The following is a 20,500-nucleotide window of genomic DNA, read 5'->3' as shown; positions in this document are numbered from 1 at the left end:
AAATAAGAAAAGGGTGATCATTATGGGTGATTTTAATTATGCCAATATAGACTGGAATGAAGAGATAGCAACTGGAAGTAAAGAAAATGAGTTTCTTGAGTTTTTGAGGGATAACTACCTCAGACAGTATGTAACAGAGGGCACAAGAGGATTAAGGGTCTTGGATTTGGTCATCTCATCGGAGGATGTCATTATCAATGAGGTATCAAATCATCCACCAATTGGTGAAAGTGACCATGAGGTGATTACTTGGGTGGTTGCCAGCAGTGCAAGGACCCCTGTGAAAAAAGGGTATATGTGGAACTACAAGGGGGGGTGATTATGAAGAGCTCAGGAGACAGCTTGCAGGTGTAGCATGGAATGAGGAGTTAGCTGGAAAAGAGATCAATGCAGCTTGGGGGATTTTCAAAAAATATTTAGTGGATGCAATGTCTAAATGTATACCACGGGTGAGAAGGTTAAATAAGTTAGGTGTGAGATGGATGAATAAAGAGATTAAGCATGCAATACAGAGAAAAAGGGCATTGTGGAGGCAGCATAAGAGAAGTGGAAGTAACCAATTTCATGAGGTCTACAAAGACCAGGCAAGGAGAGTGACTTGGTTGGTGAGAGTAGCTAAAGAGAGGTATGAACAGCAGTTAGCTAATGAAGCTAAAAAGAATCCTAGGGAGTTCTTTCGATATGTAGCCAGCAAAAGAAAGAATGATTATGGAAGGATGACATTGATTGGAGGAAATGGTATAAAGACAGCTGTTGCAGAATGTGTGGTGGAGATACTTAATGAGCAGTTCATAAAGATCTTTCAATCTTGTGAATGTGACTTCATGGAGAGATTAAGAGCAGTTGATGATGGGGAGGAGAGACTGACTGTAAGTGAGCAAGAGGTGTTTGGGGAGTTGAGTAAACTAGATGTAAATAAGGCTGTGGGACTTGATAATATATCACCGCATATTCTGAAGGAATGTGCCAGAGAGTTGACACCTGCCTTGACATATTTTTTTAATACGAGTCTTGCACTTGGTCAAGTCCATAAAGAGTGGAAGGAGGGCAAGATTGTGCCACTTCATAAAGGAGGTGATCGAACTCAAGCATCAAACTATAGGCCTATCTGTGTGTCAGGTGTTGTGGTTAAGTTGTTGGAGAAGCTTGTGAGAACTAGGATCCAGAGTTGGGTTGACAACAATGGTATAATCTTTGATGGACAGCATGGATTTGCTAAAGGGAGGTCGTGTTTTAGTAATCTACTTACTTATTACAATAAAGTGACTGCTTCCTTGGACAGAGGAGAAGGATACATAGTAATATACTTGAATTTTGCAAAAGCTTTTGATAGAGTACCTCATGATAAGTTGAGAGTCAAACTAGAGCAGATGGGGTTGGATATTAGATTAGTGCATTGGATTGGAGACTGGCTATCTGATAGGTATCAACAAGTTGTGTATGGGGGTGCAATATCCAGGAAAAGGAAAGTCACTAGTGGAGTGCCTCAGGGATCTGTTTTAGGGCCATTACTATTTAATTTGTATATTAATGATATTGGCGAAGATTTGGATGGAGATATTCAGTTGTTTGCAGATGATGAAAAGTTGGGACGAACCATAAAGAGTAGTGAAGATGTTGTGGCCTTGCAAGAAGACTTGAATAAATTGAGTGATTGGGCAAGCAAATGGGGATGTGAGTTCAATGTTGCAAAATGTAAGGTTTTAAAATTTGGAAAACAAAGATGGGATGCAGAATTTATGCTAGGTGAGAATATATTGTTGGAAGTAGAGGAAATAAGAGATCTGGGAGTGATATTGGATAAGGATCTAAAATTTAGGGGACACATCGCCAAAATTGTGAAGACAACACAAAGACTTCTGGGAATGATGAGGAGGACACTGACGTGTAGAAGTAGGGAGATTCTTGTTCCATTGTATAAGGCTTTGATTAGGCCACACATGGACTATTGTGCCCAGATTTGGTCACCTGGTTTTCAGAAGGATGAAGAGATGTTGGAAAGGGTCCAAAGGCGACTGACTAAGGTAGTTTCTGACCTCTGGAATGTCGAGTATGAGGAAAGATTGAAAAGATGTAATTTGCAGAGTCTAGTGGAGAGAAGGAAGAGGGGAGATATGATAGAGACCTACAAGTTGGTAAGGGGTTGTTATAGGATCAATGGTGGAGAAGTTCTACAGAGAATAGTGGGAGATCAGGGGAGAACCAGAGGTCATACCTGGAAACTGTATAAAGAGGGTGTGAGTAGGGGAGTGAGAGGCAGGTTTTTTTCGTGCAGAGTTGTGAATGATTGGAATGCCTTGCCTGAGAGTGTGGTGTCTGCAAGGAGTTTGAATGTGTTTAAGACCCGGTATGATGAGATGTGTGTGAGATAAAAGGACCTCCTAGATGAGTCTTTGACTCCATGAGGTCTTGTTTAATAATAATAATAATAATAACTCCTCTCATAGAGTATGTAGTGTCCCATCAATGTTTCCCAAACCTCAAGACCTTACATTTTGCTACGTTGAAAACAGTTTGAATATTACAGGCCATCATCAGTGGTAACAATAGTTAATTACAAAGTAGAATGCAAACAATGCATTGATTTGAAAAAATAAGTGCGATGTGTGATGTTATCTATAAAATATCATGTGGCTCTTATTTTTTCAAATCAATCAGTTGTTTGCATTCTAATTTGTAATTAACTATTATCCCCACTGATGATGGCCTATAATATATGGCCTTAAATAAATTGTATTACTTATCCTTTGTGTGTTTTTCCATGTTAATTGAAGAGTAATAATACTTCCAGGACTTGGAAGGAAAGACATTCGTAGAATGACAAATAGCTCCAGCATGATATTAACTTCAAGTATGCTTCAAAAATATATTACAATTCATTGCCATCTAATTTCCAAAATAATATCTGTTTATCAAAAATGGAAATTTCTTTTATGTCTAGAGTAATTTTACATAAAGTAACCTGACATGATATTGATATATTAAAAGTCTTATGTAACATGAACTGACATGGTATTCATTTATCTAAAATCATACATAAAGTAAACTGACATGATTTATGTAAACTTTATTTATCAGTAATTTATCTAAAAAGACAGAATGTGTCACATGGAAGTATCATACTTCTTAATGCATCTTGACTCCAATGCAGTCAAAGGATTAATTTTGTATAAAATTAATACAATATATGTCATACAACATTTTAATTCATTCACGTTTGTTTACAAGTCTCTTAACAATTCCTGCATTCCACACTTTTTTTTTTTTTTTGTCAATCTAAAAACAACTATTCTCAAATAAATAATAATATTTGGTTAACCGATCAAGTGTTGATCAATTTTATTAATTAACTGGACCAACTAGTTTCGCCACACTTATCTGTTGGCTTCTTCAGGGCACTTACATATAGGTTTAAACACTCTCACAATTATGCGTAACTGCCATAATTGTGAGAGTGTTTAAACCTATATGTAAGTGCCCTGAAGAAGTCAACAGATAAGTGTGGCGAAACTAGTTGGTCCAGTTAATTAATAAAATTGATCAACACTTGATCGGTTAACCAAATATTATTATTTACTAATTTATGATCAAGAAAACAACCTTCATGACAACTATTCTCAGTCCCTTTCTCACAATTCTATAACTGCAAGATACGGAACCTATTCCCATTCTGATCCCTTCCTCTTCCCTTTGGAAAATTTTAACATCTACCTCAACAAAACAAATAATGTATTTAAATCGTATTATAGATGATCCTCCTGTTCCTCCCATTCACCAAACTGTACAGACCACATTTTCTCAAACTATCTTCATAGCCGAGGATAAGTGAATGACCTAGTAACCTAGGTTTCTATATCTCTCTAATATACAGTTAACTAAATGTGTGCAGAGTAGTCAAGATGAGTTTCTAAACATTTACATAGTTAGCACATGTAGAAAAAATATAAAATTTATTTAAAAAAATTCCAGTATATGTCACCCAATGTGATATAAACATCATCAATAAGAAAAAAGAGATCAGTAACTATATTCAAAACATGATTCATAACATATGAGTCAGGTAGCATGTGCTTACTAGCTCAAGTCTCAGTCATAGTTGAGCTGAAAAGAATGCACTATTAGAGTTCAAACAAACAAATGGAACAGTTTCTTCAAATAAAATTAAAAAACTTAATCAACATTTGATTATGCTGGCCTGGCTGGCTGAGTGGTTAGCGTATCAGCTCTATGGTCAAAAGGCTGCAGGTTCAAATCCTGTCATGGGCATGGATGTTTGTGATTGTCTGTAAAAATACTAGTGGTGGTGGTGGAGACAGAGAGTTGGAGATGTCACGTAATAATAATAATAATAATAATAATAATAATAATAATAATAATAATAACATTATTAAAAAAAATATGAACAGTTAATAGAAATTACCCCAAACTTTCAAATTGGCATATAATCAAAGCTTAAGGTTAGAATGATTTCATAGTGTTTCACAAGTTTCAAGAAAAACATGATCAAATTTGAATCTGCTAGAATGAAAAATCTTGGTCTGTTTCCAAAGACTCTGTGTCTAGTGTCAACAGCATGGGAAGCAAAGCCAGACTTGCTGGATTCTAAAAATGCAATGTGGGCCTGATGTTCTTGGATTCTAATCTCAGCAGTGTGGCTAGTCTGTCCATAGTAATGAACATGAAAGTTGTCAATCAAGTGCCATGTTCTTGCCATCTTTGTTACTTTGGCAAATATGTGGAGAAGCAGATGACAATATGACTTGTAACAATAACATAATATTGAAAATATTGTCATTTCATTCATCAGAGCAAACAGCAACTTTGTGGCCTGGATGTGTGCTACTTAGTTATACTCTACATGCAAAACCTTTCATTTAGATATGTTAAAAATTGTCATTATTTTCCTCACTCATTTGCCCACTTTTGCAGTCTATTCAAATCTCCTTGTAGATTTTAGTAATCAGTTTATCACTAGTTTTTATCTGAAACTTTGCACATCTGCAAAAAGAAGCGAACATATCTTCTTTCCCTCAACCATTCCCAATATTGCTGATATACACTATGAACAATGGTTGAAGAACAGAACCCTAAAGTGCTCCAGCAATGTTTAACTCCTCTTGCAATATACAACATCCACATATCTACTGTTCACCAGTTCTCACCCCACTGTATTAATTAGTCTGGCAGCATATCTAGCCTGGCTGACTGAGTAGTTATTGTATCCACTCTCTGACCAACAGGGTGTTGGTTTGAATCCAACCATGAGCATTTCTGATTTGTGAATGTCTTTAAGTAGGAGCTGAACTTCATCGCTCAATGTTAGGCTACTTGTTTCACTTAATGGAGGCCTCTAGTGGTTTGCAAAATCCCCATGTATTCTGGTCTCTAGAAAAGGACTTTCAGATTTTTGAAAAACAATATATATATATATATATATATATTTAATAAAAATAGAAAAAAGTATCCTTTTTTGCATTCATGGTGCTATAGGTTTACAACCTTTCTGAATAGAAACCACATTGTGTGTGTGTGTGTACACACACACACACACACACACACACACACACACACACACACACACACACGACCAGGGAGTCATTAGACTCATCGAGGGAGGCCCCAAATCATATTCATCACAACTATCTGACATTCATACAGTATCCATCATACCTCGCCTTAAACTCATTCACTGTCACAGCATCCACTACAGACTCAGGGAGCGCATTCCACTCATTCACTACTCTAAAAGTAAAGAACCCAGCTCTAACACCTTTACTAACCACACTTTTGCCCAGTTTCCATGGATGTCCCCTAGTCCTCCCACAACCAGCCCTGTTCTCAAAAATATCTTCTGAATTAATTTTATAGAAACCCTTCAGTAATTTGAATGTCTCAATCATATCTCCCCTCCTCCGCCTATCAACCAATTTTTGCAACCCACAAATCCTCAACCTGTTCTCATACGGTTCATTCCACAGACCTGCTATCATCTTGGTCACTCGCCTCTGGATCCTCTCCACCTCCTCCCCATCAAGAAGAAACCTAGGTGACCAAATCTGAGCACAGTAGTCTAGATGGGGTCTTATCAAGGCTCGATAGAGAAGAACAATAACCTGCTTGTCTCTGCTTGTCAACGTATTCTTCAGCAACCAAGTGATTTGATGAGCTGTTTTGGTCACTTTTGCAATGTGTCCCCTAAATTTCAATTCCTTATCCACCAACACTCCTAAATCTCGTGCCTCATCAATTTCCTGGAGCAGGGTTCCACCATTGCAGTAAACTGCTGCCAATCTTTTCACCCCAAAATGCATAACCTTACATTTTGCAACATTAAACTGACATCCATTCTCCTTAGCCCAGACCTCCAATCTATCCAAATCATCCTGAAATTTTGACGTCATCTGCATTCACTATTGCCCTACCCAACTTCGCATCATCCGCAAACAAATGAACTGTTCCTCTCAGATCATTTCCTATATCATTTATGAACAAATTAAACAGCAGTGGTCCAAGAACAGATCCTTGTTGCACACCACTAGTCACAGGCCGTCTTGTGGACTCTACTCCCGAGTAAACCACTCTCTGATATCTCTCCGTCAACCACACTCCTATCCATCTCACCAACCCTAGGTCCATTCCCATATGCTGCAATTTACTGATTAGAATTCCATGTGGAATCCTGTCAAAGGCCTTGGCAAGGTCCAGTAGAATCACCGTAAACCCATTACCCTTATCCAGTTCAGCCGTCACTGTGTTATAATACGTGAACAAGTTACTGAGGCATGACCTACCCTTCACAAAACCATGCTGTCCCCGATACAGTATCCCATTTTCTTCTATCCAATCTTGTATTTTCCTCTTGACTATTTTCTCTAAGACCTTGACAATGATTCCTGATATGCTAATCGGTCGGTAATTTACAACAGCAGTCTTGGAACCACCTTTATGCAGTGGAACTATTTTCCCCTCTTTCCACCCGCTCGGGACTAACCCAGACCCGAGACTCAAATTAAACAAAATGGTCAAGGGTACTGACAATTGTTTAGCTGCTTCTCGTACAACACGAGCTGGTATACCATCCAATCCCACAGATGTATTGACATTGAGGTTATGCAATAGACTACTCACCTCCACTTCATTAACCATAATTCCCGTATAATCTACTGGTTTATTCGTTTCTGCAATGTCACCACCTGGATGATATACTTTTGCAAAGTGCTCACTCAGTAACTCAACTATCTCAACTGATTCAGTTACCTCCCTACCATCGGCATTCTTTAAAATCAATCTGCCATGTACATTTTTCCTTTTACTTGCTACATATCTAAAAAACTGTTTAGGATTCTATTTAGCCTGCTTGGCCAATGTTCTTTGGTAATCCTTTTTTGCTTTTCTTACCACACTCGTCACCCTTCTGGCCTGCGCTTTATACCGTTCATGTGCCTGCCGGTCACCCTTCTCCTTAAATTCCCTCCATAGTTGTTTCTTTTTTTGCAACTCAAGCTTAATGGTGTTATTCATCCATTTAACCCCTACTTGATTTATTATTCGGACTCTAGGTATACAGTCAGCCATTGCTTCATGCAAGCACTTCTTAACTACCTCCCATGCACTATCAACTTCTAGTCCTTGCAGTTGTACATGCCATGGCACTGAACCAATTAAACTCCTAAGCTTGTCATACTTTCCCGCCCGATAATTCCTCATGTACCCTGTCTTAATTGAAAATTCTACACCTTTAGCCACCTCCCAAGTTAAGACCCTATGATCACTCTCACCGACTGGTGGCAATGTGGTCATATTTGTTACAGCCAAATCCTCAGATGTAATTACTAGGTCAAGCACTCTCTGACCCCTAGTATTTTCCATTACATGCTGTCGCAGATAGTTATCCCTTAATAACCGCATAAAATCCAGTTCCTTCCTCCCGTGTGTCCTCTCCTCACTCCAATCAATGCGACCATAGTTGAAATCTCCAATAATAATCACCCTCCTTCCACCCATTTCTTCTATTTGCTTGTGCATACTGTCACCACCATCTTTTCCATCACCTGGTCTATAGCAGCACCCAATTGTATATTTAGTTCTGCTAGCCACAATCTCACACCAAATGGCCTCAAATGTGCTCTTTTCTCTATCCTGCAATTCAACTTCTATTCTCCTTGGCTGGAGCTCATCCTCTATCATCAACAATACTTCTCCCCCCATTTTATTCTCTCTGTCATTCCTGAACACACTATACCCATCACATTCAATCCCACTAGTTATATCATCTACAGTCAGCCATGTTTCACTAATACCTATAACCTGTGGTCTGGAAGTGCCAACCATGGCCAAAAACTCTTCCTTCTTGTTCCTAATACTCCTAGTATTAGTGTACATGAATTTAAGACCCCCATTAGCCCCAACCCTACCTTGATGCCTTATATTAACTATCCCTCTCTGATTTGTTGTCCTTATTTGCTCTGGCATATTATATTCATTCTTACATTCAACTGCCTCCATAAGGACTGTATCTCTACCCTCCCCTAACAAATCTAGTTTCCCTGAATTTGCACATCCACTACATTCAGCAACACTTTCTCAAGTCTTCTTACACCGTAACCATTCAAATGCAAGCCATCCATCTTATATAGATCCTTTCGCCCATCAAACTCACTCCACACATCCACAAATTCCACACCACTCGTCATACATAACCCACGCATAAAGTCATTTGCAATTATAGCCCTCCTTTTAAACATTTCACTGTCATACCGTGGCAAAAGACTAATCATTCTAACTCTCTCACTCTTTTCTTTTGCTACCTCAAACAATTCATTCAGGTCTTCTATCATTTCCATTTTATCTCCTTTCAAATCATTCGTACCTGCCACAACAATCATTTCTTTCACCCTTTCCTTTTGCTCTCTAATAGACGCAGTTACGTCCTTTATGGTCGCACCAGGTTGGCACGATTTTGTCAAATCCTCTACTAACACACCTCGTACTAACGAGTCTCCATACAGCACTCTATCCTTCATTTTGTTCATGTTCACATTCATACGTCTATTTTTCCTGTCATACCTTTTATTATTGGTTGGTTCATTCAGTCTACTTTTGTTCATGCACTCTAGCTGCTGTTTTGCTCTTTCTATCGCACTATTCAACAACGCGATCTCACTCAATGCATCTATCTCATCTTTTTTGTTCTCTGAGAAACCATTTATACTATCATTCACACTCTCACAATTTTCATGTACAACCTTGCAGTGTCTTGTCATATCCCTATTTCCTTCATTTTGAAGGTTGACAAAAATATCACACTCACGATCCGAAATACACTTCAATTCCGCATTCTCCCTACATTTTCTACACACATTCAATCCTTTATCATCATCTAACCACACTCCGATTATATTCAACTAATTTGTCTAAGCATTTCTCTGCAATTCATATTCTCTTCATTTCCAGACCTATGGCAGCAACCTAATAAACATCTCATTCTACTTACCCTTAGCTTTACTTCATCACCTGATATTATTAAACACAGTGCAACTATTACCATTTTCTTAGATCACAACTTTACACAGGTGGATATAACTTTTCTGCTATTATTATATTCCCCCATTATTATATCTGAAATATGCAGTGTTCCTTTTCAATTACATCCAAAATAAAAATAGAAAAAAAAATCATTAGTTCCGTTCATACTACTATGTACTATAGGCAGTGGTGTAGCTAGAGCTTTTGCCGCCCCTCTCAATACATACCAAAAATACTACAAAAAGCAAAACGACATATAGGGAAATAAATAAAAACCCTATGTTTATTTTTGAAGTAAAACTTTAATTGGGGGGGGGGGGGGTGGGGGGGGGGGGGGGTGGGGGGGGGGGGGGGTGGGGGGGGGGGGGGGTGGGGGGGGGGGGGGGTGGGGGGGGGGGGGGGTGGGGGGGGGGGGGGGTGGGGGGGGGGGGGGGTGGGGGGGGGGGGGGGTGGGGGGGGGGGGGGGTGGGGGGGGGGGGGGGTGGGGGGGGGGGGGGGTGGGGGGGGGGGGGGGTGGGGGGGGGGGGGGGTGGGGGGGGGGGGGGGTGGGGGGGGGGGGGGGTGGGGGGGGGGGGGGGTGGGGGGGGGGGGGGGTGGGGGGGGGGGGGGGTGGGGGGGGGGGGGGGTGGGGGGGGGGGGGGGTGGGGGGGGGGGGGGGTGGGGGGGGGGGGGGGTGGGGGGGGGGGGGGGTGGGGGGGGGGGGGGGTGGGGGGGGGGGGGGGTGGGGGGGGGGGGGGGTGGGGGGGGGGGGGGGTGGGGGGGGGGGGGGGTGGGGGGGGGGGGGGGTGGGGGGGGGGGGGGGTGGGGGGAACAAATTCATGCTGGATAATTCCAACAGAATAAACAATGACCCATCTTGACACGTGATTTTTGCAACCTGACTTTCGTCTGCCGGAAAGAACACGTTCCATGCCATTCCATGCTCTGGAGTTTCGTTTCCTGATCAAATTGAAAATACCAACTTTCATCATTGGTGACAATCCTTTGGAACACATCACGATCAACCATGGAGGAAATTTTGACAACATGCAACCTGGTGCTCTCTCTGTACATGTATCAATGTAATGTATGTGGCACAAACCTTGAACAAATCTTCCTCTTATGCAAATCTCTTTCTAAGATTAATCTGGCCATTTCCTTACCAACACCAAGCTGTACAGTAAGTAGCCTAGTGACTATTCGACTGTCATGGGCAACAATTTCCTTAGCTTTCACTAGATTTTCATTTGTTTGTACAGAAACTGGCTGTCCACAGCATGGTTCATCCTCTAGGCCCCCCCCCCCCTCCTCTTTAAATGTTGAAAACCAGCAGAACGCCTGTGTATGGCTCAGACAATCATTAGCGTAAACTTTTTTTTAGTCTTGGTACATTTCTGTAGCAGTTTTTCCTAATTTAGAGTAAAATTTTATCATAGCTCTTTTCTCCATGATGCAACTTCTGACAAACTTCACTCATGCTCTTACTTTAATAGTTGCCACATCAAAGCTGCTGCATCACCTGACTCAAAATTTGCACCTGTGATTACAACACACTCTAGTTGTCAAAACTATAAACATGTTTGTAACTTTTATTCAAATAGCTGCCCTATAAAAAATCAATCTCCTTACTTAACAGGAACACAGTGTATATCAGAAACCTTGGGCTATTTAAATATTAAATACATTATGCCCATGCTCTTTATTCTATTGCTGCCTTACTACATCAAGAGTTACTATATGGTAAACTCAACACTCTTAATAAATGGCTTCAGTGAGACTTATCAATAAAACATTCAAAGTTACAGGGCTCTTGTTGCTGCTTCTGTGCTAAAAGAAATTATTCACACTCTATTTTCATGTGTCAAGTGAGTATCATAGTATGTTAATAAAATTCTCGAATCTCTTGACATTCATGTAGCATTTCATCCAGTCTGGAAATTTGGAAAATATGGAAGATCTGCCACTGCTTGTCATGAGGAATATAAAATGTATATCAGGCTTCACAAACCTGAACAGTCAGGCCTTGTAAAACATGACATCTCCAGTAAACACAGGGTCCTTAATTGATTTCATGAAATTCATCCATTTTATTATTTAATATCATTATTATGTAGGAATTATAATGGAGTCTGAAGACTCACTGCAGGAGCCTAAGCTCACCATTATTAAGATAATACATATCATTTACTCATAAATGAATTCACTGACAAAAGCACTTGCAGAAGTATTTCTCAACCTATTCCAACCATTTTCCAATCTCCAAGCTAAAAATGAAGTTCCCATATCCTTGCCAACCACACACTTACACTACTTCAAAGGGCGATCCTACTTCTCTCCTATCCTGTCTTTTAATATTTTTTTAAAATTCTATCTCCTCTATCCCTTTAGTAACTATGTTTCTATCATACCGTATCTTTTTCAACTGTCAACTAAACTATTATTATTATTATTACGGGCTACTCCAAATAGACTCATCGAGAGAGGCCCTAAACTTCCTGTCAACTATCCAAAATTTGCACAGTATTTATCATACTTTGCTTTGAACTCATTCACAGTCATGGCACCCACAACAGACTCTAGCAACCTATTCCACTCATTCACTACTCTCCAAGCAAAAAGCCTAGTTTTAACAACCTTTCTAACTACACTGTTACTCAGTTTCCATGGATGGCCCCTAGTTCTACCACTACACCACCACTAGACCTGTTCTGAAAAATTTCCTCTGAATTAATCTTGTAAAAGCCACTCAGTAATTGCATGTCTCAATCACATCACCTCTTTTCTGCCTATCAACCAGTTTCTGTAATCAACAAATCTTCCACCGCTCTGCCAACCGAGCTACTGATGGCAACACTTGGTAAGAAAGTTTGGAGGACGATGGGGAGACAAGAGAACTTGGAGTGGATCTGACAAGGATCTGAAGTTCAGAGATTACATTGGACAAGTTGTGAAATCATCACATTGGATTATGGCAATGATGTGGAGGACTTTAATGTACAGAAATAGGGAGATTCTTGTTGCATTCGTTAAGGCCTTGATCAAGTCTAATACAGATTATTGTGCACAGATTTGGTAACCTGGTTTTCATGGTGATGAAGATATAATGAAAAAGATCCAGAGAAGACTGATTAAAGTGGTAACTAGTCTTTGGGATATGAAGAAAGATTGAGGGAATGCAGTTTGCAAATCCTTGTGAAGAGAGAGGACATGACTGAGACATGTAAGTAGATAAAGAGTTATTACCTGGTTAAAGTAGAAGATATTTTTCAGGTGTGGGGAGTGATAGATCAAGGGGACATTCCTGGGAGCTGTATAAGGAAGATGCGAGCAGGGGGCATAAGGGGCAAGTTTTTTTGCATGGAGATAGATGGTGAGTGGAACGCATTGCCTGACATTGTGGTGAATGCAGATGCTGAATGAGATTAAAACATTGTTTGAAGGGCTTTGTATGTAATAGTCTGTATCTTATGCAATGAGTCTCCCCGGAGGTCTAGTTTAACAATAATCATAATAATAAAACTGTCAATTTCTACTTGTTCTAATGTTAATGAACATTGATTCTTTGAGTTATTCTGATCACTGAAGCAATATGTCCTTTGAAATTCATCTTGATGAATGCCATCATATTATTATTATTATTATTATTAAAACCCAAAGACCTCATGGAGTCAAAGACTCATCTGGAAGGTCCTTTTATCACACACACACACAGCTCATAATACCATGTTTTAAACACATTCACACTCTTTGCAGACACCACATTCTCAGGCAAGGCATTCCAATCATTCACAACTCTGCACGAAAAAACCTGCCTCTCACTCCCCTACTCACACCCTCTTTATACAGTTTCCAGGAATGACCTCTGGTTCTCCCCTGATCTCCACTATTCTCTGTAAAACTTCTCCAGCATTGATCCTATAACAACCCTTTAGCAACTTGTAAGTCTCTATCATATCTCCTCTCTTCCTCCTGTCCACCAGACTCTGCAAATTACATCTTCTCAATCTTTCCTCATACTCAACATTCCAGAGGTCAGACACTACCTTAGTCAGTCTCCTTTGGACCCTTTCCAACATCTCTTCATCCTCCTGAAAACCCAGTGACCAAATCTGGGCACAATAGTCCATGTATGGCCTAATCAAAGCCTTATACAATGAAATAAGAATCTCCCTACTTCTACACTTCAGTGTCCTCCCAATCATTCTCAGAAGCCTTTGTGTTGTCTTCACAATTTTGGCAATGTGTCCCCTAAATTTTAGATCTTTATCCACTATCACCCCCAGATCTCTTATTTCCTCCACTTCCAACAATATATTCTCACCAAGCATAAATTCTGCATCCCATCTTTGTTTTCCAAATTTTAAAACCTTACATTTTGCAACATTAAATTCACATCCCCATTTCCATGCCCAATCAATCAATCTATTCAAGTCTTCCTGTAAGGACACAACATCTTCACTACACTTCATGGTTCGTCCCAACTTTGCATCATCTGCAAACAACTGAATATCTCCATCCAATTCTTCACCTATATCATTAATATACAAGTAAACAGAAACGGACCAAAACAGTCCGCTGAGGCACTCCACTAGTGACTTTCCTTTTCCTGGATATTGCACCCCCATACACAACTTGTTGATACCTATCAGATAGCCAGTCTCCAATCCAATGCACCAATCTAATATCCAACCCCATCTGCTCTAGTTTAACTGTCAACCTATCATGAGGTACTCTATCAAAAGCCTTTGCAAAATCCAAGTATATTACTGTATAACCTTTTCCTCTGTCCAAGGAAGCAGTCACTTTATTGTAATAAGTAAGTAAATTACTAAAACATGACCTCCCTTTAGCAAATCCATGCTGTCCATCAAAGATAATACCATTGTTAACAACCCAACTCTGGATCCTAGTTCTCACAAGCTTCTCCGACAACTTAACCACAACACCTGACACACAGATAGGCCTATAGTTCGATGCTTGAGTTCGATCACCTCCTTTATGAAGTGACACAATCTTGCCCACCTTCCACTCTTTAGGGACTTGACCAAGTGCAAGACTCGTATTAAAAAAATATGTCAAGGCGGGTGTCAACTCTCTGGCACATTCTTTCAGAATACGTGGTGATATATTATCAAGTTCCAGAGCCTTATTAACATCTAGTTTACTCAACTTCCCATACACCTCTTGCTAACCTACAGTCAGTCACTCCTCCCCATCATCAACTGCTCTCAATCCCTCCATGAAGTCACATTCACAAGATTGAAAGATCTTTATGAACTTCTCATTAAGTATCTCCACCACACATTCTGCATCAGCTATCTGTATACCATTTTCTCCAATCAATGTCATCCTTCCATGATCATTCTTTCTTTTGCTGGCTGCATATCGAAAGAACTCCTTAGGATTCTTTTTGGCTTCAGTAGTTAACTGCTATTCATACCTCTCTCTTTAACTACCCTTACCAACCAATTCACCCACCTTGCCTGGTATTTGTAGTCCTCAGGGAATTGTTTATTTCCACTTTTCTTATGCTGCCTGCATAATGCCCTTTTTTCTGTATTGCATGCTTAATCTCTTTTTTCATCCATTTCACACCTACCTTATTTAACCTTCTCACCCTTGGAATACATTTAGACATTGCATCTACTAGATTGTTTTTGAAAATCCCCCAAGCTGCATTGATCTCTTTTCCAGCTCACTCCTCATTCCATGTTACACCTGCAAGCTGTCTCCTGAGCTCTTCATAATCACCCACTTGTAGTTCCACATTTACCCTTTTCTCACAGAGGTCCTCATACTGCTGGCAACCACCCAGGTAATCACCTCATGGTCACTCTCACCAATTGGTGGATGATTTGACACCTCATTTATAATTACATCCTCTGATAAGATGACCAAATCCAAGAACCTCAATCTTCGTGTGCCCTCTGTTATATACTGTCGGAGGAAGTTATCCCTCAAAAGCTCAGGAAACTCATTTTCTTTACTTCCAGTTGCTATTTCATCATTCCAGTCTATATTGGCATAATTAAAATCACCCATAATGATCACCCTTTTCTTAATTACTTGGCTAATTTGATTGTACATTTCATTATCACCACCATCCACATTACCTGGTCTATAACAACATCCCAAAAAGTATTTCATTCCATTCACCTGTATCTCACACCATACTGCCTCAAAACCACTGGCACTATTTCCCTCTTCCATCTCTACTTTATATGGATATAACTCTTTCTCTATCATCAATAGCACTCCCCCTCCCTTTTTACCTCTCCTGTCCTCACGAAACACATCATACCCTTCCATCTCTATTCCTGTCAGGATGTCGTCCTCAGCTACCCATGTCTCACTTATTCCAACAATTTTTGGCTGAACAGACTCAATTAGTGCAACCATTTCATCTGCCTTGTTTCTTATACTTCTAGCATTGGTATACAAACACAACAGCTCATTTCTGTTGATCTACAGCTAGTTCCACTGATACCACTCACTCGATGTGATCTCTCTATGCTCAACTGGGGCCATTTCCCTTTCTGCTTCTTCATTTTAAAACCCTTTTCAATTCCAACTGTTTCCTCTTGATCATTGGTCATCCCATTCCTTTCCTGCCTATACATGCTCACCGCCTCTTGGAACATCCACCTTTCTCATGCTGGGTACACCTGTCCACCCTGAGCCTCCCCTTTTCCCTGCTCCTCTTGCACACCCATTCTCTCATTTTCTATACGCATACCACTCACTTCCCCATTCATAACCACCTCTTCAATCTCTCCTGTCTTACTCTCCCGGTTTTTCCACATCACTTCCCACTCGATCTGATTCATTCTCTGTATTCACTTCTCTACCTTCCAGCAGCAGTCTCTCCAAGCGACTCACACCATAACCACTGAAATGCAGTTCATCACTCCCATACAGCTCTACTTCGTCCCTGAAACTCATTCCACACATTAACAAACTGTACTCCTGTCTCCTCACACATTTCAGCCAGCATATCATTCATAATCCTTGCTCTCCACCTCATTTCACCACAGTCATACCTAGGCAACAAGCTAACTATCCTTCCTGTCACTCTATTCTCTTTTATCCTTCTAAGCAGCCTCCTGATATCCATTCTGACACACTCTCTTTCTCTCTCAAATCATTCGTACCTATTAATACTATTAACTCTTTTGCTTGCTCCTGCCTCAATCACTCTACTCATTTTACTGTCTGGAAAACATACCTTGTGCATCCTCTCATCCAACACACCTTTAATAATGGAGTCGCCATACAACGCCGCTTGCTCATCTTTTGTTAACTCTTTCATGCCATCATTATTTAATTTAATAGTTTTTACCCGAATTTTCTTAATTTCATTCCGCATCCATTTCATTTCTTGCCTCATCCAATCCAGTTCAACTTCCGAATCTCGCAACACATTCTCTCTATCATTCAATCTTTCTAACTCTCGATCCCCTCTTCTCACTTTCACTCTCATTCATCCTTCTTTGTTTCCGTACTTTCGGTCCAACATGCATCCAACATTCACTATCATTCTTCCCATTTTCACACTCATTCATCTTTCTTTGTTTCTGTACTTTCAGTCCATCATGCGTTGAACTTTTGCTATCATTCATTCTTTTTTCGTTATCATCCATTGTTTCGATTTTTTCACTTTCAATTTCTGTGTCACGCCATTTCTAGTTTCATTCATTCTCTCAATTTTGTTTCCTTCCACCACTCTCATCTCACTTTCATCCCTTTTAACATCTGTTACGGTTTTCAAATCGCTCTTTTTCTTTTTTACTGATTTTTTAACATTTTTTCACCTCTCTTTCCCACCATCCTTTTCTTTCAAACGTGTACTCATTTTCCCCGCAACAATTTCGCTACTAACACTTTCTGTCATCAATTTCATATTTGCATTCATCAATTCTTCATTCAGGTCACACTTCGCACACACACCCTCCTTCCATCCTCACCAAATATCCACAAATCATTTATGTAATCGAAAGAATACATATAACAGACCTCACACTTAACGAAATGACTGAAATCTAAATTAAAGTCATGGAATGACAATGCCGCCGCCATTTTTTGCAGGTTACTAAGTCTAATAATAACAATTTCGTAATTAAATTTTGGCAAAAAAAAAATCCCCACACTAATAAAACCGGTAGTGCACAACGTTTACAGCCTCTCTTACTCAAACAATTATGCATATATATTTAATTATTTTCCTAGAAAACTTATTCCAATCAGGAGCTCTTCTTATACATGTCACTGCACTTGACTCACGAGCGCCCTATCATATAAAAATCTCTAGACTCCTACATTTCCTGCAGTTCACTTCTGTCAATATAATGCATAGCTTGTAATACTTTTATCCCAAAGTTCAAAAGACTACACTTGACTATTACCCTCATTAGTTTTGCATCATCACAAAACAATAGTATATTTCTTCCTGAAATTATTCCCGAAGATCTCTTAGGTGGTGCTGGAGGAATATGACTGGTAGAACTGCTCAAACCAAGATAAATTTTTTGTAATATTAGCAAAATTGAATGCATTTCTGTCGATTTTATTTATTAATGATAGTGAAGAATGAATATATAGTTTAAAGGCAAAATGGTGCCAAGAACAAGAACTACATGTTCTTGGCACATGGGCAAGTGTAAAGGATGTGTTTGTGGAGAGAGAATGAACAAAAGAAGTGACAGGATAGGGATCTATAGAAGGTGGAATATTGATGGATTGTTAGGTATTAAATGAGATTCAAGAATGAGGAGTATATATTAACAAATTGTGGAAGATGAAAGGAGTGTAAGGCTTATAGTCACATCAGTATTAGTGTATCACTGTAAAACACATTGTATCATACAATGGAGTATTGAAAATGCTGGGAATAAAACATGACTTTAGTGTACAGATATTAAAGTAGCATATGCCATCTATCGATATGACAGAATCCTAAGGAAACAATAGCTTTGCTTCATCTGCACATTAATTTTGATGAATACTAATGAAAATTTACAGCATTTTCCCCCTAAAATATAGTTCCGTATTATGCAAGTGTGATAGTGGATATAGTACATTCAGGGAGGACAAAGAATATAGGAGGGAGAGGGGGGGGAATACTTCTTATGATAGTAGATGAACAGCATCTAAAATGAGTAAGATAACAGAAAAACAGGCATGCGCAAGGCATTTCATTTGAGGCAAACTAGTGTGAAATAGTTTTCACACTAGTGTCTTCCACATCATCATTGGATGTCTTCCACATCATCATTGGATGGATGTCTTCCACATCACCATTCTTTGCATCCCAGAGGATGCAAAGAATGGTGATGTGGAAGACATCCATCAGCAAATTTGCACAATGGGAGCAGGTTAATTAATTATTATATGAAACTTCAACTACAGGAACATAAATTGCAAGGAAGAGAGACAAAATAGCTGGAAGGAAATGAAAATTATTCATCTACTAATTAAAACAGTTACTTAAAACAGAATGTGATGAAAGGGGCTCAGAGTTTGAGAGTGGATCTGATCGCATGATCAGAAGATTTGCCCATAACCAAGATAGCTATACTGCCTATGACTGAGGCGAGTGATCATGCAGTCTTGAGTTTGTAGGTTGCCAAAAACATGTTGAATTTTCAGCTAAGAAGGGAGATATATGTGGATCTACAGGGAGAGGATGAAAGTGCAACATCTGAAGGAAGAAATATCAGACTACATACTGAAGATCAGAAGGATATATCAGGTAGGAATTAGATGAATGAGTAGTATAATTAAGCAGAAGCTATAAAAAAATAGAATATGCTGTAAAAGGTACATAAGGGGGATATATGTATAAAGGTTGTCAGAAAGCACAGGAGCATATAATACAAGATTCAGGCATGAAAGGTGACTAGCACATAATAGGCCAGGCAGAATGGGATTATAAGAAAAAATTAGAAGACCAAAGGAAATCCTAAAGAGTTAATTCATCATGTACCATTAAGAGAAAGAATGAATATGGAAAGATAACTTTAACAAGTGCTGATAGTAGTGGGGGGACAAAAGCAGACAAAATAGTTTAAATTTACTGAGTGATCACTGCACAAGGATCTATCATCCAAGTGAGGATATTGTGTTATATGTGATATTAACTAATGTGAGAACAGAGGTTAATGATTTGGAAGTATTTCCAATTCATCAATATCCTAAGTACTTAGGATACTGTAGAATCTTAAATTAATTAATTGGTTAAATTTAACCAATTAACTTAACCTAACATCAACCATATTGAACCACGGGTGTTCGATGGGATCGAGGTCAGCACTCTGCGCAGATCAGGGCAGTCATTTAATGCCCATCTCAATCATTCCACAACAACTGCAGCTTTGTGGCATGGGGGCATTGTCATTGTCATCATAATGGTTTGAGGTGCCTTCATGGAACCACAGACAACAACCAGTGGTCCCACTCCAAACCAGCTGAATGCACCTCAAACCATTACTCCTCCACAACCAAACTGTATTATGGGTGCAACACACTGTGGTAACAACTGTTTGCCAGGCTGCCTCCACACCCACAGCCGGAAACATGTGAACCTTGATTCATCGCTCCAGAGTACTGTTTTCAACTGGTCAATTGTCCAGTTCACATGCTCTTTGCACAGGTTCAGATGAGCCACCTTGTTCATTGTTGTGATGTTCTGCTTGTGTACGCTGTTCTTCTGTGGAAACAAAGTAAATCGAGTTCCTTTTGTACAGTATTAGTGCTCACCATGATTTTACTGGTGCTCTGGAACTCATCACTGTGCCAATTGTAGCCACCCATTTTAACACCAGTCCCTGTCAGTCATTTTTGGCAGCTGTCCTGGGTGTTTTCCTGCACTAGTGATGTCAGAACATCTCCATTTGTTGATCACATCACCAACCATTAATTTTGTAAGCTCCAGTTGAGTGACAATGGCACATATGGACATGTTATCAATGTGACATCCCCACAATGATACCTCTCGAAG

General features: G+C 39.7%; 1 protein-coding gene across 1 annotated transcript in view; it reads right to left on the bottom strand.

The window, feature by feature from the left end:
* Dhc93AB (Dynein heavy chain at 93AB) overlaps window positions 1–20,500 on the bottom strand; it is a 1,274,973-nt gene that overhangs the window by 470,733 nt on the left and 783,740 nt on the right. Inside the window, exon 37 of the mRNA XM_090403805.1 lies at window positions 19,230–19,291. Coding sequence (XP_090259931.1) covers window positions 19,230–19,291 — 62 coding nt within the window. The remainder of the gene's footprint in view (window positions 1–19,229; window positions 19,292–20,500) is intronic.

Source organism: Typopeltis vanoorti, chromosome 1 (assembly GCF_054136105.1).
Source record: "Typopeltis vanoorti isolate ZY-2024b chromosome 1, IOZ_Tvanoo_1.0, whole genome shotgun sequence".
In the NCBI taxonomy this organism is placed as follows: Eukaryota; Metazoa; Arthropoda; class Arachnida; order Uropygi; family Thelyphonidae; genus Typopeltis; species Typopeltis vanoorti.
Note: the sequence above shows the minus strand (reverse complement) of the source record. Positions and strands in the feature narration are given on the sequence as shown.